The 21,369-nt window shown below is 42.2% G+C and overlaps 2 protein-coding genes and 1 long non-coding RNA gene across 18 annotated transcripts in view; 2 read left to right on the forward strand and 1 right to left on the reverse strand.

Moving 5' to 3' along the window:
* Positions 1-4,295, forward strand: part of sdk2b (sidekick cell adhesion molecule 2b) — a 310,938-nt gene extending 306,643 nt beyond the window's left edge. For 12 of the 14 annotated variants that reach the window (XM_086064326.1, XM_086064325.1, XM_086064327.1 and 9 more), the window contains 2 exons: positions 1,008-1,064; positions 2,906-4,295. In XM_086064326.1, coding sequence (XP_085920452.1) covers positions 1,008-1,064; positions 2,906-3,364 — 516 coding nt within the window. In that variant the 3' untranslated portion in view covers positions 3,365-4,295. The remainder of the gene's footprint in view (positions 1-1,007; positions 1,065-2,905) is intronic. The other 2 variants (XM_086064323.1, XM_086064324.1) reach the window with 1 other exon arrangement.
* A 1,975-nt stretch (positions 4,296-6,270) lies between these two features.
* Positions 6,271-20,469, forward strand: cdc42ep4b (CDC42 effector protein (Rho GTPase binding) 4b). 3 transcript variants are annotated; one of them, XM_086064885.1, is made up of 3 exons: positions 6,271-6,464; positions 14,629-14,712; positions 17,637-20,469. In XM_086064885.1, exon 3 carries the CDS (start codon positions 17,772-17,774, stop codon positions 18,738-18,740), a length of 969 nt encoding a protein of 322 aa, XP_085921011.1. In that variant the 5' UTR covers positions 6,271-6,464; positions 14,629-14,712; positions 17,637-17,771; the 3' UTR covers positions 18,741-20,469. The 3 variants fall into 3 exon arrangements, with proteins under 3 accessions (XP_085921011.1, XP_085921013.1, XP_085921014.1); XM_086064887.1 differs by having other exon boundaries at positions 14,629-14,706; XM_086064888.1 differs by lacking the exon at positions 14,629-14,712.
* LOC147156930 (uncharacterized) overlaps positions 20,129-21,369 on the reverse strand; it is a 98,588-nt gene continuing 97,347 nt past the window's right edge. The window contains exon 5 of the long non-coding RNA XR_015091783.1: positions 20,129-21,315. This is a non-coding gene — a long non-coding RNA (uncharacterized LOC147156930). The remainder of the gene's footprint in view (positions 21,316-21,369) is intronic.

The raw sequence follows: 21,369 nt of genomic DNA on the forward strand, positions 1-21,369 counted from the left end.
CGTTGGTAATTAGCCGCTAACAAGCTCAGCTAGGAGTTGCTCCTCTGCAACGTCTAACTAACTAACTAACTAACTGGCTAACGTCAGCTACTCTTGTGCTAATTAGCCAGCTTCGTAGGGCATATTTAACACCTTAAACCTAAAACATACACAGCCTTTTTTATCATAGAATACAGCTTGGCTAAGCGTTAGCATGTTAGCTTCTAACAGCAATAGCTAATGTTAGCCAGGCTAACTCAATACATAGCGCTAGTAGCTAATGTTGGGTAAACATTGGGTAAGGAACTATGTCCGACAGACACCGACAGAAAAATATGAAAGTAGGGATGTTCGATTAAAATGTAAAACATAAACTACCTTTTTATCAGAGCAAATAGCTAGGTTAGCCTCTACATTTATGCAAATTAGCACGCTTCTTATGGTATTTTTAGCACCTCAAACCTAAACCATGCACACAAACCTTATTTATCTTAGAAAACAGGTTGGCTAAACGTTAGCATGTTAGCTTCTAACAGCAATAGCTAATGTTAGCCAGGCTAACTCAATACTTAGCGCTAGTAGCTAATATTGGGTAAACATTGGGTAAGGAACTACGTCCGACAGACATCGACAGAAAAATATGAAAGTAGGGATGTTCGATTAAAATTTAAAACATAAACTATCTTTTTATCAAAGCAAATAGTTAGGTTAGCATCTACTTATATGCTAATTAGCCAGCTTCTTGTGGTATTTTTAGCACCTCAAACCTAAACCATGCACATAGCCTTATTTATCTTAGAAAACAGGTTGGTTAACATTAGCATTTTAAATTATTGTGCTAAAGCGCTAGTAGCTAAAGAAAGAAAAAAGAAAAAGAAATGAGAATATGCCTTGGGTAAAGAGCTATGTTTGATACAACTCTAGTAGAGCTCGAGCTAGTTGATGTCTGTGTCCTGTTAATATGATGATGTTTTGTTAAAAAAAAGAAAAGAAAAAAAGAGAAAAAACACTGTTCTGTTCACCCATAGGAGGCGCTGGTGTTTTCATACGGAACAGGTGGTCTACATACACTTCCACTGCATTTGGTGAGGTTCCTGTCGGCTGCCTGCTTTTGTTTGTTTTCAACTGTTTTGTAGCCAGACCGGTTCCTCTTGCTAGTTCCCCATCCAATTCCAGACTTCTTCTTTTGTGTGCCCGCCTGGTTTGGGTACAACGAACCCGGACTGCGATCCAGTCGCTTAGCGTGTCCGAAGTCATCCTGTGTTTGCTTTTTGGATCCGTTTGCACGCTTCAGCCATCATAATCAATCATGCTTTGACCATCTCTGATCGTTCTTGGTGTCCATCGTGATGTGTTTGAAGGGTGCTTTCACGTCTTGTACGCTGTCTGTGGACAACGTCCTTGGTTCGATTCAGGTTTGCGCTGTGAAAATTGCAAGCATGCCAAGAATGTGTCGAACAAACAAGAACAAACCACGTGACGTCACTCTCTCTTTCATTAGTCGCAATGTAAACAGGAAGATGATTTACTGAAGGTGTTACATTTTTTCAGCTATGACAATGCTTCTCAAATATTTTTGCCCCCGCTTCAAACTCCACCATGAGAATTATAAATAATATAATTTGATTATAAATTTGTTGTAAGTACACCTTGTACACTCTCTGACAATGAGCGCGCCACTGCCACCTACTGTACTGGATGTGCAATTACACTATTCTAGTACCGGGGGGGTGGGGGGGGGGGTATTCTCTGAGCTCACATGTGCCTCCCTATTTGAGAAGTGCTAAGAAAGAAAAAAAAGTCATGATAATATATAACACAACACATGACACAAAACAAGTCATATCATCTGTAGGACTATTTTTTCAGTTTTTTTTCTTATTTTTGTGCAAGAATGAAGTCGTGCTTTTGTTTAGATTTTGCAAGAATGTTTTAAAGTTATGAAAAAGTATTAATTCTTTGAGAATAAATTCTGAATTTCATCTGAATACATTTGTACAACGGCGTATTCGGGCCACGTATAAAATATATTTTTTTATTTCGAGAAAAAAAACTAGCAAAATTGCCACTTTATAAAGTTGCGAATTTATGAGTTAATAAGGTGCATTTGTAACTTTTTTTAAGATATATTTTTTTAATTGTGCATGAACAATGGTATAGTTTTGAGGAAGAAGTATGAGGTAAACATACACCAAAATGTGTTATTTTAACAAAAGCTGACATCCTGCAGAATCTTTGTTAGATTAATATTATAAGAATAGTATAAGAATATTTGCAAGAAGTTGTAATTTTACAAGAATAGAGTCCCTGATTTATGAGGAAAAAAAGTTTTTTTAGAAAAACTTTTTGGGGTTGAAAACAGTAAATATCTGGCGAGAAATGTCTTAATTAAATCATAATTTTGCAACAGTAAAAAAATACATTATACCAGTTAAAGAATTTTTTTAAAGAGAATTATTTTGTTAGTTTAGTTTTATTATTAAAAGAATAGTCATCAATGAGAAAGTTGAAAAAAGTTACTAGGAGAGTAAATATTTTTTGATAAAGTTTTCATTTTATGAGAGTAAATCATTTGAGTTATCTTAAATAAGTTCAATAATTCAACTGAAGACCTCTAACAAACTTCTCACATGCCAAACCACAGCCAAGCATTTCATATGCTCCAGTATACGGCCATATAAGTAACACATTGCTGTTAGCTGACCAGGCTACCGCTAAAGTTGTTGTACGAGATCTGGTCCAAACCGGTCCGTCCCTAGTGTGAAAGCACCCAAAGTGTGCATGTTTGTGTTATTTGGTTATGCTTCAAACGAGGGCTCCAGTAATTCATCTTTAGCTAGAGCGTCGCTAATCACTCCAACGTGGCACCGTTGCCTTTCCGTGGTGTATAAATAAATTTAAAAAATAGATATATTCTTTCTCGCAGGGCAGCGACAGCGAGTATGAAGTGGACGCCAACCGCCAGAAGACGCACTCCTTCGTCAACCACTACATCAGCGACCCCACCTACTACAACTCGTGGCGCCGTCAACAGAAGGGCATTTCGCGGGTGCAGGCCTACAGCTACGCCGAGTCGGAGCCGGGCGAGCCGGACCACTGCGCCCCCCCGCCCCAGCTGCCCCCTCTGCCGCCTCTGCCGCCCCAACTCAGCTCGCCCAGCCCCCAGCCCCAACCGCAGCCCCAGCAGCAGCAGCAGCAGCAGCAGCAGGCGCAGGGACAGCCGCCCGGCCAGGGCAGCCTGTTCAGGCCCAAGGGCAGCCGGACTCCCACCCCGTCCCAGCAGAGCGCCATTCCCCCCGGCCAGCACGCCGCCCTCTACAGGCCCCCCAGCAGCCTGGCACCCGCCTCGCGGGCCCCCATCGCGGGCTTCTCCTCATTTGTGTGAGAATTGCGCAAAAAGAACAAAAGAAATTTCTGGAAGTTTCCGCCCCGCTTTTTTTTGTTTGTTTTTTTCCATTTCAACACTTTTAGCAACGCCTTCAACTTGAGATTTTCGAAGTGCAAGACACGTGATGACGCGACACACTTTTTGTTTGCATGACTTCTTATCATTTTTTCTTTGTCTTTTTTTTTCACACACTCAAATGGTACAGGCCCCAAAGCTCGCGGGACCCCATTACTTTGTTGATGTGAGAATTACGGAAACGGACAAAAGAAATTTCCAAATGTGACCACCCAGATGTTTGTGTGATTTTTTTTCTTTTTTCCACATTTCCGACATGTTTACGGACACCTTCAACTTGAGACTTTCTGCAACACTTTTTAACACACGGTGATGATACGTCCGCTATGCTTCTTGTTAGCATGACTTAGCACATTTTCATTTGCCACACTTTTAAGATTGCCTTCAACTTGAAACCTGCAACATTTTGTTCACTTTTTTTCTCTTCCACACTTTTTGATACATAGCGATGACACAAGCGCTAAACGTATTAGCATTTTGTTAGCATCACTTATCATTTTTTATTTAAGGCACTTTTAAAAACAACCTTCAACGTTGTGCAACACTTTTTGACACATGTTGGCGATACATCTATTAGACTATGTTTTGTTTGCATAACATCCTTTTTTTTTTTTAATTTCCAACACTCCTTCAACTTTTTGCAACATTTTTGGACACATTTTTTGTTTGCATATCATTGCTTGTTTTTTCGTTTGCGCACGCTCAAACGGTACTACCTTTGTATGTCGTACAAAGTCACAAGAATCCTTGAATACACATATACATAGAGACATACTTATGTATATATATAATATGATGCTATATATTATATATATGTACCTAGAGGACTAGTCAGTGCTCACTTGGCATTGATGGCGACTGAAATAGTTTGGGGGTGGGGGGGGGGGTGATGTTGATTGTATATTAAAGTTGCAAATGTTTTTGTGTGTGTGTGAAGAAACAATCAAGTAGCACATCAAAGATCAGCTGGACTCGTGCTTATGAGCGATATATGAGTTCGTACCTTGAGTCCACTTTCCAACGGATGCCTTTCACGCGCACGGATGACATCTGGCAGAGAACTGTGGACATTTACTGGATGTTTATTGTGGATGTTCCGACTTGGAATAGCTTTTGGCAGTTACTCGGAAACAGGATTTTCTCTTTTTTGGCCCTTCTCGCTTCCCTTCCCAATTGATGATGTCATCAGACCGCCTCGCCATCAATTAAGCCGCTGTCCTGTCTCCATTGCTTTGTTTGTGTGTGCGCGTGCGTGTATGTGTGTTATAGCACACGTCCCAAGCTTTACAAATCATTCACAGTGCGTGTGGGTGTGTGTGGGTGTGAGCGCAACAAACTGTCAACCTTGCCCCGACACTCATAATGTTACAGTGAAAACTGTTTGAACAAAGTCATCAAATTGTTATTTTTGTTTCTGATTTTTTCCTGTGGGGTGATTTTGTTTCGTATGCGATAAAAGCTTACCATGCAGAAAAATGAATATATGATCACAGTACATTTCGGAAATAAATTATTTTTCAATGTTTAGTCGGTCTGGTTGAAATATTAATTCTTAACATTCTTCTACTATTGAGGCCTGTGATTGCAGTTGTAGTGAATGTTTTTTTAATGGATTGTTTTTCTGGCCAGTGGGACTTTGCAGGCTATCTCTTGTCTGATGGGAGCGGATGAATGAATGATGGAGATGATTTCCAACGTGCACACTTCATCAGTTTATACTGCGCATAAAAAAAGAAAAGAAAAATGAGTTGAATTTGCCTACGCGCCGTCAGATGGCACCCAAAGTTAATTGGATGACAGTCAAGTCAAGCCGAGGCTAACCTTGTAAACGTGGTGGCAGCGGGAGAAGATTAGAGAATTGGAATGAATGCATCCAGATGACTAATCCTTTTTTTTAACACATGGGGGAATTTCCATCTGACGTAATATAGCCCTGAATGTTAATGTCATTGTGTAAAAAGAAGGGGGGAAAGAAAAAAAAGATAATTAATTAAGTGATTATACATTCTGTTGTTGTTTTTTTTTTATCTGGTAATTCATTTTGGAGAAAAGGCCACAGTGTCCAACTCAACTCCATTCATGCTTATAATTTTTGATATAATACTTCAGAACAATAGTGCCATGTTTTACTTTTGACTGTAAAAGTAATACAACATTCGTTAACAACTTTAGTTAGCTAGCTTCAGCTATAATATTTGTCTTTACAGATAAATATTTTTACAACTTCAAGTCAAGGTTATAATTGCCTTTTACAATGACAAAAAGTAAACATTTGTGTGACAAATGTGAAGATGCGTCTGAAGCCACAGGAACATATTAGCGTTAGCATATTCACTAGAAAGGACAACCCAACCAAATATTTTTTTTATGACATTATCAAAATCAATTTAACAATAGTCAGGAACATTTAATGTGTTTTAATCTTATAAAGTGATAAGAAGTGAAACTTTATTTTTCAAACGTTGGCATTAGCTTCTGCGTGCTAAATATCATGCTACTGACTTTGTGCAAAGGTTAGCTTAGCATTAGCCCGTACACTCAAAGGACACAACAAAGGGCTTAAATTACAAATTACAACTTCACAACAACAAGGTTTGCTTTAACACATGTTTTTTTATGTTATAAAGGAATAACAATTGCAATATATTTTCAAAAGGCCAACACAATGCATCTGTGTGCTACATCTAGGCCACGGGGACACGTTAGCCAAGTTAGCTGCTAGCTTCCCGAGGCCAAGTTGAAGTGGAGTCCTTGTTCCTTTAAAACTACGGCGGGGGGCGGGGTGTGGACGCTGAAGGGAGGCCGGGGGAGGGACGCTGTTGACTGTGGGAGGTACGCACACACAAGCGAACGGAGACGCCGAGCGACGCACGCAGACCAGCTAGGCTACTCCCTCCGAGGAACCGCGTCCACTCAACGGACACTTTATCGTCTCTTCTTCGGCCTACTTGCTTCACTCTTTCGGCGGTCACAAGTTGTGGACGGAGGAAGTTTCTCAATCACTCGGGACGCCAGTCGGAAGGTAACTACTTTGACTTGTTTACGCGTGCTGCTTGTTTGTAGAACTTTTAACGGCCACAAGAGACGGCGACGCGCGTGGCAATCAAGTTGTCGGTTTATTTTCGGTAGTTAAACGTCTCTTTTTATTCGAACTCCACGGCCGTATGAAGACAACAATGAGTCCATCCATAAGCCCCCAATGACCCCCCCCCCTCCCCTTATTAGTTTCTCCATGAGTCAGCTTGTGTTGAATTTTTAAAAACAACAAAAATCAAATGTACCACGTTTTTCTCAGGACGACCAAAAACGTCAGTTGGCAACAGTACAATAACCTAATGAAAATAACCTCTTTGAAGTGCGATAGAATTTAAATGAAGCATAAAGCGTTAACTTGATGGCCTGAGGTGCACAAGGGGGGGGGGGGGGCGCTTTGTGATCTAACTTGAGTGTTGTTTGACATATTTATGGTAGTTTTACGGCATGATTTATCATGCAGGTTTCTCCTAAGTAAAATAGGCTTCCCTTTACCCCTTAAGACGGAACATGATTTAATCAGAGGCAGATGGTCTGGAAAGCTCACTTCTCCCAACTTATTATGTAACTAATAACGCTCTGCACATGAGTAGAAAACAGTTTTTGCACTGAAAGATCACATCCAGACTTGCTACATTATCCAAGGAGATGTATTGCTTAGGGTGCAACTATTTACCCAGGATAATTGATCATTGAACTGAGAATTGTTGGCTGTATCAAACATCTCGCAATTGGACAGTATAAGTCGTCACGGTATTGATTAGATATTTGGTAGATAGTGAACAATTATTATATTGCCCTACCCAGTTGACAAAAAAATGAAATATGTGTTGTATATTTAAAACAACCACATAACTTTGTGTTAGGAAAGTCTGTCTGTTTAATGGTAACAAGCAATGCAAACGGCAATATATGGAGCAAGGAATAGCTTTGAAGTTGCAGCGTTACCAAATATTTGAACACAACAGTGCAGCAACACGTAGACAGACAATGTAACTGCACCGGTAGACTTTTTTTTGTTTTTATTGGCAAATTTTGCTGCATCTTACTGAGCAGTTGTGAGTGTCATGTTTGTGTATATCTCTGTGTGGGCACACACCAGAACAAACAGAATGTTGGGCTGGAACGGATTAATAGTGTGTCCATTCATTTCAATTGGAAACTATGATTTAAGTGTATTTTATCACAGGCGTAGCTTGAAAAGTGTTGACATTGGAAAAGTGGTCATGAATTAATAAGTGCTCTTGATTGCTTGTTTTGTTTTTTTCTGGGGGGTTTCGGTCTGTATTTCATTAAAGTTACAGATTGTTGATAAAGCATGTTGTCTTTTTAGCTAAGACTTAATTACTTGCGTCATCGAATGTGGGAATAGCGAAGGCGAGTATTTGACTTGAGGTGTTTTGAAATACTTAGGCTCGTTAAACTGTCATCTTGGAAATGTCGACAGAAATTTTGAAGCTTGTCCTACATCCTGCAAGTTTTTGTAGAGAATTCAACCCACAGAACCAGTTTTGTGTCACAACATTAAATTTGGTATGCGTGTCAATCGGGCGTCAACACAAAACAAAGGTCAAGAAGTCGAGAACGAAAACACGCAGGAAGTTGGCCAGTTTCATTTTAAGTGGCCATTTTAGGGTCATTTCGAGGTTCCTCAAAAATAAAGATTGGCTCTGATTGCTATCAAATTTCAACCGTTTGGTGCCGCCAAATTTCAAAAGACTTGTCTTGGTGTATGGCAGCAAAAGGCACTTTAAACACTTGGATTAGAAAATTGTAGCCACATTGACTTTTCCAGACGTAAACATGGAGAATCATTCCATTGCCTTCAACCAAGGAGATTGATATCGTCTCTCGAGCCGCAAAGATCGTATAACTTCCACTCTTTTCTCCTTGACTGTGCTTTTCTTTACAAGCCAAACAATTTTGAGGAAGCTGGGCTCGCTGCCCACATGAGCTCATCGCTAGTTTGAAAAGAGGGAGTACTATTGACTTGGGTTAGAGGAGTGAGGCGGACAAGTAAAAAATGCTAACTTCTTATACACTTGCTTTGAGTGGACCCCAAATAACATTCATGTGACCCACTCGGGCGTCCATTAAACAAAAACAAAATGGCTTGCAGCTTCGCGTTGGCGTGATTATTGTAACCTTGACATTTAGGGCTTTTACTAGATTTATAGTCTCCTTTGATGATACCCTGATTGGAGTGTGCCTCGAAGTGGACCACTCCCACTTTCTGTCATGCATACTTTTTTTACTTTATTTTTTTGCTTGATAATAGTCTTTGACAGTTTTGTCTTTTGCTTATCATTACTGTTAACATTTAGAAAAGGTAAAGAATAATAAAAAAATCCAGAAAAAGAAAATGTAATTATACTTTTGACTATGATCATCTCTTTTCTACTTTTATACTCGGTCTGCCACAAACAATTATTTTGTTAGTCGACTAATCACCAACAGTAGTCCCGATTAGTCGACTAATCGGAACATATCATCGCTGTCCTGTGAAAAACATTTATGTCCCTTTTTTTTAATTTGACGTTTTTTGGATGTCTGCATTCAATTTCATCTCATAAATGTAAAAATGACAAAAAATGGACGTGTTTTTCACGGGGCAGCGACAATATGTAAATAGCAGCATATTGTATCAACAAGCGACTGCTCTTTTAAAAATCATCATTAATTTACATTTTTAAATTCTTTAAAGGTCTCATATTATTCAACTTTTCAACATACTAAAATAGTTCTCAAATGTGTAAAAGACATATGTCTGTGATGTGCATTCGTCAAAATTGACTTTGGGTCTAATATTTTTGCTGTCCCTAAATCGGCCAAAAAACGCTCTTTTCTGAACAGCCTGTTTTAGGGGTGTGTCACTTTGATGTTAATAGCTGCACCGGGCCACCCTTCTCTCTCGAAGGGGCATCATGGTAGCCATGAGCTAATGTTGTGAATGGAAACGACTGGCCATGGGAGCAGAAGAAAAGAAAAATACAGACATGTCTTTTCCACACTTGACAACTATTTTAATATGTGGAAAAGTGACATAACGTTTTACCAACGTTCTGTTCAATTCTTGCCATCTCCAACAGGAAGTACCTTGGAAATTGTTGCTCTTCTTTGATGATAGATGCATTTCATTTTCTAGAAATGGACTGCGTATCAAAGTGGGGGGTCAGCAGACCCCCAAGAAACCTCAAAGTGATGCGTGAGGGTTTTGTGATAATGTTTATGGTATTTTTTTTTTTTGTCTAATAGCAGATTTTACTTAGAATTTCAGTTGCCTTTTCTGAATTGTCCGACTGCCGACTCAATCACGTTCCAAAGGTCTGCTTTATACAAGTAGCAAGCATACCTATTAGTTTGAGAATATGTAAGCGGTCTTATTGAGAAAGTCTGGTTTCGCAAGGCTGAGACGAGGCCGGAAAACGGTCTGAATCACTTTCCATGTGAAGAATGTGCCATTTGTGCGGATGAAAGGCTTTCATCGATGTGCAGCAACTTCTTCAAAGAGAATTGAACTAAAACACAAAGTTTAAGGTTACACTCTTAAGATTCAAAGGCTCTGTGCGCTTCTCAAACAATTTTAATCTACACGTAAAAGTTATTCATCCCAGGCCAAGTTAATTATTACTCTGCAGCGGACGTATTTCTCCTTGAATGCATATTTGTGCCGTTGCTCATTTACAGTACGGCAAACGCTTGCTTCGTTCTTCTGCGATAGTCGATCACAGTCAATCAGTCAAACTATTTTTAGGCGTTGGAATGTCCCATTTAGATGTTTTAGCCAATGTTGATCTCTTCCGCTGCGCCTGTTATCAACAACACCTCTTCAAAGCTGCTGAACCCGTTTGGATGATTCTTTGCGTAGCGTACGTTCTGTCGCGTACGTTTTCTGAAACGTCCTCAAGTCGAAGCGACCTGTCCAGCACGCGTCCGCTGGCTAGTTTGTCACGCGCACGTTGTGCGTGATGTTGTGAAAGCTTCCAGGCGTTTGTTGTGTTGCTCTTGTTTGAACGGTGGTTGTTTTCCCGCGGTGCTGTTGGCTTGCTGTTTGCTATTTTCAACGTGTTTGTTGATATCCACACCTAGAAACTGCAGTTGTGTGTACTTGGGCTCTCTTGATAATTCGTGTACCAAATGAAGGCGTCAAATTAAGTCACGTTATTTTTAGGTTCGTAACCTACAAAATGACAATGGCCTAATTGATAAGCAGAATGTCTCTCTCTTCCCGTCCTCTCAAATGGTGAGCGCCGCTCACGTTGCTTTGGGCGTACCCTAATGGTTTTGTTTGTTTTTGTTACTCTTCCTCTATTGTACGTTTTGCGACACAACCGGTCGCTCGGTTACTCTTTGTTTTCCAGTCTTTTGCCTCCTGGTGACCCTTGAGCCGGCTCGCTTGTTGTCGTTGACGGACTTTGAACTTTACGTTGCCTTGGCCTGTCAACTCCTTGAGAATGGCTGTCACTATCAGGTTGAAGTGTTCGGACAAAGTGAAAACCATGTGTGTGTGTTTTTTTTGTTTTTTTTTACTGGTCTTGTCCGACTGGAGATTTTTGCGAGCCGTCTGTGCCACTGATAGAAATGCCAGAAGCGGTTGAAAAGCGCATCTTCCAGTCCCACCAAGAAGAACCTTCTGGATGTTTGACCACATCCTGTTTCCTCAAGACCTCCCCTCTAATTTCATCCGAAAGGCCAAACAAACCCAAAGGCGACTGCGCCCCCGCGCTGTCTTTTTAAGAATCGCTAACGACGCCCCGCCGCTCTGCCATAGAGAACCATTCTGCTCTGGTTTAACGTTCCAGCAGCTCGGATAGTTAATTCAATGACTTGGCCCCGCGGGACCCTCGCATGAATGCTCTCCATTTGTCAAAAGAGCCGCGGCGAGAGACCCTGCGTGCCCGCGCTCGCTATATAATCCCTTTGCGGAAGCCGTAACGAGGGTTCACCTAACCTCAATCTATGCGCTTCTTTATCGTTGCTGCTGCTCTTAATGTCCACACCAAGAGTGGCCAGAATGACTAATTCGGTGCCTCTCAAGTTGAACACAATCAAAGTGTTGCAAAAATGCAAGATCTTTGTCATGCGCGATGGCGCCTTCAACTCTGTTTTAGGCACGCATTTTCCTCCCCTAATTTGCATTGGAATTTGAATTGATAGTTTCTACCGTACCACACCTAACTTCCTGCGTCGCCCTTGTTGAGGCTGCGCAGTGAAAAGCCAAAGGAAACGCGACACTGCTCATTGGACAGATATCCCATGACGTTGGGAGGGATGGGGTTTGAGCACCGAGGTTTCAGAGGTTGGTCGAAGTCTTGTGATCATGTTTTGTTGACCGTTGTTTTTAACAGCTATCTTAAAGGCGTAAGAAGATGTCGAACACTAACAAACAGCAGAAGTATCCCTTTTTAGAGATTTGACTGTTGCAAAGGAAGCCATTTTTTTATATATATATATATATATATATATTTTTTTTTATAAAACCTTCATTGCTTTAACTCTCGAAGTCCTAAGTCTGGACTTTTGTGTCATTTCAGAGGTGTAATTTACCTCAAAAATACATTGGATTTTATATGGTACGACTGCAATAGTCAGTTGTTTAGTGTAAGATGGCCAGTCTGAGCCAAAGTAAAGAAGACTTCTTTTTTTTTTTTTTTTTTTTCGATCCTGCAAATTGCGGGTTTTATTGTCCAGAAACTCAGCCGTCCGCGGTCTCTCTGGGCTTGTTTTTGGCCTTGACACAACATGGACGCCCACCCAGCCAGCCAGCACAGCACAACCTCCCACCACCAAACACTTTGTCCAGTCATGCAGGAGTAAGCGCTTCATAAAAGGCCAGCTTGGCTGGAAACACAGAGAAATCGTTTTCAAGCCTGTCAGGTGGCGATTGTGTTGCGCCGAGCGTTCGGGAAACTGGCCAAAAAAGCGTTTCGGAGTCAGACGGAGGATAGCGGGCCAGCGGACGCTCGCTTTGCAAAGGGGGCGGGTTGGGGCGCCCCGGGCATGTTGACTTTATTTGCGAACGTCGAAACCCCCCGTGGCTCAAACGCGCCAAATGACGACTTGCTGAAGTGAGCTAAGAGACATTTGAAACGCTCCTCCCCCCCCCCCCCCCCGACTAATCTGTTTGAACTTGTCTGACAAAAGACTCAGTGAAGTGTTAGTGTTCATTCTTGGTCAGGTCTTTGCTCAGTTAGGGCTGCAAACGGGGGTTTGAAGGCCAGGGTTTGGGTTTTGAGAGTTGGCTTTCAAGACAAGGACTTTCGGTTTGAAGACTGTGTTTTTTTTTCCAGACGGGGCTTGAAAGTAAGGTTTCAGGCCAGGGTTCGACATGTCCCGGCCCCCTTGGTCGGTGTCAGCGTTGTGCCCACTGCCAACCTGATTACGTTCAATCATGCCAAACATTGCTGTGATTTGCATGCTGATGCACATCTGGCACAGTCGCGGGAGGCTTTGCGTGCTACTCAATCATGACGCGGTTCACACGCTAGCTCGACTTGTTCACCTCCATCGAAAGTCACACCCGTCTCGTTATGCTCTGCTTGTTATTTTTAAATTTCCTTTGTCTACTTCCTTTGCCACATGCTTTTGTGTCACCAAGGCTACCCGACCAAGCAAGCGACCGGACATGAAGTCCAACTGGAAGAACAGGTTCTCTTCATCCTCGTCAATCAGCACCAACCATATATGGCGCCGTTTCTGTTTCGTCGCAGGGTTTCATAGTGACGTCGCAATGCATTATTTAGCCACGGGTGACAGTGATTGTGTGTTAAACAATAAATTGGAAGGAAAAAAAACATCTTACTTGTGATGTTTCCCATTCATCATATATCAATTTGACAATTTTAGAGAAAAACTCTGTCTGTGTCAGACAAAATGGTCGTCCAGTATTTATGATTGGCAAAGTACCAAGTTTATCTTTGTGTGACTTCCTAAACCTGGCTGGAAATTTGAAAACCCCTACTTTGAAACCACTTTTATTTTGCATATTTTTGCATGATGTCGACGAACAACCTGATTGTCCAGCGGTCCAAGATGCGAACATGAGGTTTGGAATGAACCCACAACTACTACGACAGAGTTTTTCAACCAAGCGTCCCGTCGGCTGTGGGAGCGCGATCCGTGCTTGACATCGGTCAACTGGAGACAAATTCAATTCTTCTTTGTCAGAGCGCAGGCCGCGCTGACCAAACCGCCATTGTTGTGCTTGGGCCGCAGAAGTTAATTTGCATGTCAATGTTCCCGACCCGGACCCGGGCTCCGGACAATGGGCACGACTGTGGCTTGTTGGAGGTTAAATAAAGCCAAAGTTGTCTGCGTAGTAATTCTGTGTAGACGCGCAGTATTTTGTGTGAGAAGACAAAGATAACACTTGACTGCGATGATGCCTCGTGACTTTTATGTAATTGTCATTCGTTTTGGCGGTTTGTCGTGAATAAGTCATTGCATTTAAAGACACGCTTAAAATGAGCCACGCTTGCGATGCGGTCGTCTCGATGCGATTGGCTGCAGATTCTGCGGTGGGAGAAGGGGAAAGTTGTTCCGCGGGCCACGGGATTACGCAAGCACGTCGGATGAGGGTTGTGATGTCATCGAGCGCGGGGCCGAGGTGACATGACGATGATGCTCTTAATCATTCATGGCCAGCCCCCCCACCCCCCCGTCACCGCTCGTCTCCGCTTGAGTTGGTGTCATGTGGCGCTGGCGGGTGCTCGGTTACGTAAAGGCTTTTCTCCCTTCTGGCAACAAAGAAAGTCTATGAAACCCCAACGCTGTGAAAATGTCATGATTAGAGTGACTAAAATCATCAGTTATTGCTCATTTGCTACCGACTATTAAATGTGTCAATAGCAAGCAAAGTATATTTCAGGAAGATGAATCAAAATATTCTTTCTTTTCTTCTACGGTTCATGACTTCTCTTTTGTCTGTTTGCTGTTGTGGCCGATCAGACGGGAGAAGGACTCTCACCAATCATTCAAATTTCAGCCGTGTGTTAAATTGATCACGAGTTATCATTTTCATCCTTAGTTCAAATGTCAAACAATTTACTTAATGCCAGCCATAATCCCGATTCATGACCATTGCTCAAATATCTTTCAACTTGTTCCTATTGTGACTCGACTCGCAATAACACCTTTTTTTTTGTCTTTCTCAGTTTGTTTGCTGTTGTGATTCGTACCGAACGCAGGACGCTAAAAAGCTTCTACTGAACGGATTGGCTGAAGACGAAGAAGTAACGGTAATCCAGCAATTCACATTTGACACTCTAGTACTGTCTAAAATTTGATTAATTTAATGAATTAATTTCATTCCTAACGTAACACCAACTATTAAACAAAGAAGGCCTTAACCTTAGAGATGAAGTAGGTGTGAAAATGTCCTACAAAATGATCAGTATTGTCATCGGTGTTCCTGCAGGTCTCATTCTTTTGTCTTTTTGTCCTGCCTGGCGCAGTAATGTCCTCCTCCTCATGATAATGATGATGTCCTGGTCGAACACCATGAGGGGCCTCCCCAAGGGACATACAATGTCCCATTTCTCAGAATGACCGAAGTGTGGCTTTCACCTTTTTGATATTTGAGAGCGCCTCCCGGTATCTTTTATGTCGAGTCCCCCCACCCCACCACCTGATTGTTTTCTTGCCCAGCATGATCTCATCCATGTCAAAGAGCCCTGATCCCGAATCAGGAAATGTGTTCCATCCGCTTCAGTCTTTCGAGGCTTTTTGTGCTCGGAATACTTTTGTTGGCTTGCGATGAGACGTTTTGGTCGCCATCAAAGCAGAACGATGCCTCACCTCAACTTCCAGGCGGATTCTTTTTGCCTGTATGCAGCACTACGACTTCAACTTGTGTGAAATGCAAATATCCTTAACTTAGTGGAAACCATCTTGAACCCTTCATTTAAAACCTTGAGGAGAGGGGTTTCTAATTAGGGGGATCAACCAGGGTTGTTGGTACCCCAACCCCCATTTTGAAACTTGAATTTGAATCGCTTACTTGAAACACTCACCATTTGCATTTGGAGTCCAACTTTAAGCCTGCCTGGAAACTTTCATTTGAACTTGAAAAACGATTGTAAACCTCTTCTATGAAACTCTAAGCCAGGGTTGAAACTAACCTGAAACCATAACCCTTATTTGAAACCCTAATCCTTCTTTCAAACTTTACTTTCAAACCATTACCAGATGTTTACTAGAGATAGACCGATGTTGTTGTTTGGTTTTTTTTGGTCCGATGCCGATACCCATTATTAGTAAAGGACGCTGATAACTGATATTTGGAGCCAATATTCATTTTCACTAAAAGTGAAAATATTGGCATCGAAAATTGAAAAAACAAAATCTAGCTCTTAATTAGAATTTTTAAGCATATGTTTATTGAACAAATTTTAGGGTTCGTAAAATTTGGGAGTTTAAAAAGATGTTAGTCAATAGACATCTTTGTTTTAAAAATCTTAAAAAGTTCAGTGATATCACAAGTAAAATAAAAACCTAAGTAAATTGCTCTCTCTTGTTTTCTAAAAATCATATTAAAAATATCTGAAGTATTACAATTTGACTTATCTTAGTTTTCATTTCAAACAAAAACAGTAGCTGCAGAGTTCCCAGTGTCAGCAGCATCTCTGAAAATGTAAACAATTAGTTCCCTGAAGTTTCCCTCCCCCCTGAACACTTTTTTATTTAACAAATGTATCTATTATCGGTCGTATGATTCTTCAAAATGGCTGACGCGGATGTTTGTCAAAATTCTGAATATCGGTGCCGATAACTGGTCCATCCCTAATGTTTACCATTAACACCTGACTGAAGTTAAATTTGACACCCGGCCTGCCCCTTTCTTGAGTGCCTGCTTTGAAACTTGCAATTGCTCGTTTGTGACGCAAAAATGAAACTAGTAAGAAGCATCATTTTAAAACTTTACCAACATTGATGTTTATTTTGTTTTGTTTTTTAAATATCCATTATAGGAAATGCAGGATAACGGGAGTATCATCTATATTAACATAAAGTTGCTTTGGGATATGCTAACAGTGATAGCTTTTATTAAGTCTCCACCATCTGGTGCTACAGCAATCATGCTAATGTTTTCATAATATATTCTCGTGCTCACCCCATTGACTCACAGCAGAGTTATGCATGCGTGGGCTCCAGCCTGTGGTCTAAAAACACAAAGCACTGTTATTTTTTTTCACTTCAGTAGCACATTAGCACAATGGTAACACAACAAGTGGGCCTTCAAATCTCTCTCGTGAGCGCTTTTTGAGCCACGAGTCGCTGGCCTGATAATCCCGCTAAACTGTATTCATATTAGCTGCTTTTTCGGGATCATAGCTCAAGCACCCGGACGGCTCTTTTTTTGTCTTATTTGGCGGCAACAGCTTGTTGTGCAGCCAGAAACGTAAAAACATTTTGATGACTTTGTTTTTATCAAATACAATAGATTTGTGGGTTAGCGGATCGTTCACATTGGCACTCGTATCGAAATCCTCAATCTTGTTTAAAACCGCCAATTGGACTCTGGAATCCCAGAACCCCAATTTCAAACCTTACTCTACGTTGGGAGAAGCCTCTGTTTTCATCGGTAACACATAAGTGGCTCTTAAGCGAGCATGATTTTGCAGTCACTGACCGGCGAATCCCGCAAAGCCGTATTCATATTAGCCGCCTGCAAGCTTTCATTTGTAAGCCTTTCCCTGCAGGTTTTGATGTTTCACGGCAGCGCAGGTATTGAAAGCGCTGCAGGCTAAACACACACACACACACACGACATGCAAGCAGGAGAAGAATGTAACAAATCTCGACGTAGCGACGCAAGCAGCTTTGTAAGACGATCCCAAGAAATGCTGCTCCACTTGATTATTTGGGTTTTTTTTTGTCTCCGAGCGTTCCGGCTCCAAGTATCCTGTCGGTTACGCAACAGTTGAGGGGCCTAAAATGGGAGCGTTTGAGCACCGGCCACCTGTCAACGTTTTTAGAACAAAATCGAGAAATCCAAGAAAGGACATTTGAGTTATTTTCACCAGTGAGTTATGCAACATCCTGACGGACTCGCGAACCAAAGATAGGATTTGTTTTGGACTAACTTCTTTATTTAAACAAAGACATTTTATGACTCAGGAAAGCGTCAATTCACCATTTCCGTTTGTTGTTTTCTTCACAGACATTGGCAGTCTGAGGACCAAAATGGCTGCCCGCATTACTAACCCTTTGGAGTGTCTTTGACAAAGCCACACAAAAGTTTCCAGAAGATTCCTCAGTTCTTGAAAGAAACTCCCCGCAACCAAGCGCGCCCATCATGCCGATCCTCAAGCAACTGGTCCACTCCAACCAGTCCAAGCGGCGTTCCCGCGCCGACTTGACAGCAGAGATGATCAGCGCCCCTCTGGGTGACTTCCGGCACACCATGCACGTGGGGCGCGGCGGCGACGCCTTCGGGGACACGTCCTTCCTCAGCACGCGCTCAGGTGAGGCCCCCGACCCCAACGCCAAGCGCGGCTCTCCGGGCTCCAAGCCGTCGCTGCTGGCCCGCACCTTCCGCGGCAGCAAGCGCTCGCTCTCGGTCAACCGCGGCGACAGGTACGAGTACAACGCCACCGTGCCGGCCGCTTCCTCTGCCAACTTTGTGAAAAATGCCATATCGTTGCCGTACCTCAACCAACACGAGGGCGGCGGGCGAAGCCAGCGGATCGACATCCCAGTGGTCAACGGGCCGGCGGCCATGGCCACCTTCGGCTCGGAGTTTGACGAGCGCAACTTCGGGGGTCTCTCCGAGCTGCCGCCGTCCTTGCCCAAGAGCGGCGGCGGCGGCGGCAACATGAAGCACGCCGAGTCCATGATGTCCTTCCACGTGGACTTGGGGCCCTCCATGCTGGGCGACATCCTGAGCGTGATGGAGAAGAAAGGCTTCGAGGAAGATGACCTGGGGTACGAGGAAGGCAAGGGCAGCGAGGGCCACGGCTCGCCGGCGCACATCCCGCTCATCGACGACACCCCTCCCGTCGAGGAGCGGCGGCCGCCCGCCAGGCCGCCCCGCATGATGATCTACCAGCAGAAGGTCATGGTGGCGCCCTACAGCCCTGAGCGTCCCCCCAGGAACAACCACCAGCACCTGGACAGCTGCTCCGTGTCCAGTTCCGGTTCCACCACTGAGGACAAAACTCCTTACCTTCACCACAACGACACGGACAGCGCCAAGTACAGCTCGCCGCGCGGCGACGACGACTTCTCCTTCATGGATGACGACGACGACGAGATCCGGGTTTAAGGCTGGATGCCGCAGCATCCTGGTCCTCGGGGAGGAACTGAACCTTCTACGCAATCGGGCTGCGGTTACGGCGTCCAATACTGTCACTCGTCATCCATCAACCACACGGGGAGCCGGCGGCCGTCTCTGGGTGATCGCAACAACGCCATGTTGAAACAGGAAGTGGAAGTTGTGGCTGGGGATGTGGTGAAGAAGATGAAGGTGAGAGGTTTGAATCCGGCCTCCAGCTTTGCTGTGTGGAGATTCCATGTTTTTCTTCCTCACAAATTCCAAAAACATGCATGTTGATTGACTCTCGGGGCGAATGTGAGTGTGAAGGTCTGTTTGTGTAAATGTGATGGCGACCAGTCATATCATATCTACAGTCTGTCCCATTTTTAGTAGACGTAAAAGGAGAGGGCATCCAGTTGCACTTAAATTTGTGGATCGTGTCGAAAGAAGAACTTTTTCAGAATGTAAAAAAGACAAAAAGGTTGAATACGTGTTTTGGTGATGGCCAAGTATGTCGTTCGTGAACGCGAAGCAAAATGGCCTCCAATGGGGAAGCTCCTCCCCAAAATGGATGCCGCCGTGACAGTATTCGCGTCCTGGTCTGGAGCACTCAATGGACGAGAGAATCCAACAATCAACGGACGCCGTCTGGGTTGCCGTGCTGCACTCGTCTCGTCATCCTGGCAGGAAGTTACTCACAGACCACATTCTGAGGTACACCTGCACCCAAAAACAATATCAAGAAAGAAACAATAATTAAAAATACATTAGATTTTTGGGTGGTAAGAATATTAACTATTTCTCTAAATGTGGTTGTAGTTTGCATATTAGTCAATACAAATAAAATTGTGACCAAATGACAAATATTTTTGTAAAAAAAAAAAAAGAAATGAAAAACATATTGCCTAATAATTTATTGATTTTTTAAAAATTATTAGATTAAAAGTATTTTTTGTAACATGCAGTGCAACAGCCTAAAGAAATAGATCAATAAAGAAATAGAAGAGATTTGCTATTTTATTTTTATGTACAAACTATCAATTCATTATTTGTATTTGTGGTTGTAGTGGTTTAATAAAAAATAAAATTGTATTACTTCATAATGTACAGTTTATTACCCATAAATGTAAAAATATATTTTCCTAAAAAACACAATATTTAAAGGCTACTAATTTTTTTTCTTTGAATGCAGAATATGGTGCAGGTGTACCTAATGTTGTGTCTACTACGTTGTACGTTAGCCAAGTGTTTTTTTAATAATCACTTTGTTGCTAACATTAGCAAGTTATGTTCCTCATGTTTATAGAGATGCGGTTTCATATGACTTTTTTTTATTTCTTTCCATTTACTTTCCTGAGGTAAAAAGGGCCAAATTTGAACGTGCTCACCATCCAACTCTGCGGAATTGTGGGAATTGTTGTGCCATCAATGCTGGTGTGCAATTTGTTGCGTTATCCAGCAATCTGCTTGTGAATTTGCTGTAACGAGAAAACAAACACCGATGGAACATTGCACCCAATTGCTGTGAAATGCAATCTGAGCTGTGTGGACTTTATTATTATTATTTTTTATTTCTTTGCAAATGATGTGCAAAAAAAATGGGGTCTATTAAAAAATACAAACAGCTGTAAAAAGATGTTCTTGCCAGGGTTGTGCCATCTTTCTGTTCCTTTACAGCACAATAACACGATCCACCCTTCTTTGTTTTTCAATAAATTACAAGGCTGGTGAAATATCATCATCTGTGTGTCTTACTTTGGAGTGAACCCATGTTAAGAAGTAAACTTTTACTTACAGGAGGCTATCTCGAAGCATTAACGCAAAATGTATCGTATAAGACACGAGAAACACCTGATGATGAAGAAAAACAGGTTTAGTTAAGAAAAGAGGAAATGTCTCTGAAACTGTATAGAGTTATTGGGTAGAATTTTTTGTTTTTAAATACTAATAGATTTGACATGTCTGTTTTATGTTTTAGTTTGTTGTGAAAAGTACGAATTTTCAGCATTGGGACCAGAGTATCGAATATGGTAAGAGTCGACAGTCGTAGTTGTTCGCAGGATCAATAACATCTCCTTTTGAGGCTTTTTAGGGTTAAATGGCGCCGTCTCTGAGATGAGCTACAATACGCGACTAAAGCACTCGCGTCATTAATGGGACGCTTGCGCCCTCTGGTGGAGCTCACGACACCTTAAGGCTTAAAGGTGGTGGTTATTATTTTTATCTTTACTAGATGCGTCTGATTGGTCAATCTGGGCGACACTGAAGTGGGGAAACTTCAGTTTTGTAGTTTGCGTTTGAGATGCATCTTTAGTCCTGGAACTTTCCTGACAGACGTTATACACGTTTTTAATTAAACACCTTACTATACTGTGCCAACAATTTTTATTTTATAATTAACTTAGACCGATATGCCTACACGCAATTATGTGAAAAATGTATACAGGCTACATAAAAAAACAACTACTTAACTGTTTACATCACGTGACTCCAGACGGCGTTGCTATCAATGTGAGGTCTTGGTCGTCGTTTTATGGCGTCGAGATTCAAAGAAGAGCACAAGAAGAAAGACGCCATCTGGTGACTAGTTTAGAAAAAGAAGAGAAGAAAGGGTAGGTTCATTTCTATGTGAGTAACA

This window comes from Leptonotus elevatus, chromosome 20, assembly GCF_054856555.1.
Source record: "Leptonotus elevatus isolate MCC_2025b chromosome 20, RoL_Lele_1.0, whole genome shotgun sequence".
Taxonomy (NCBI): domain Eukaryota; kingdom Metazoa; phylum Chordata; class Actinopteri; order Syngnathiformes; family Syngnathidae; genus Leptonotus; species Leptonotus elevatus.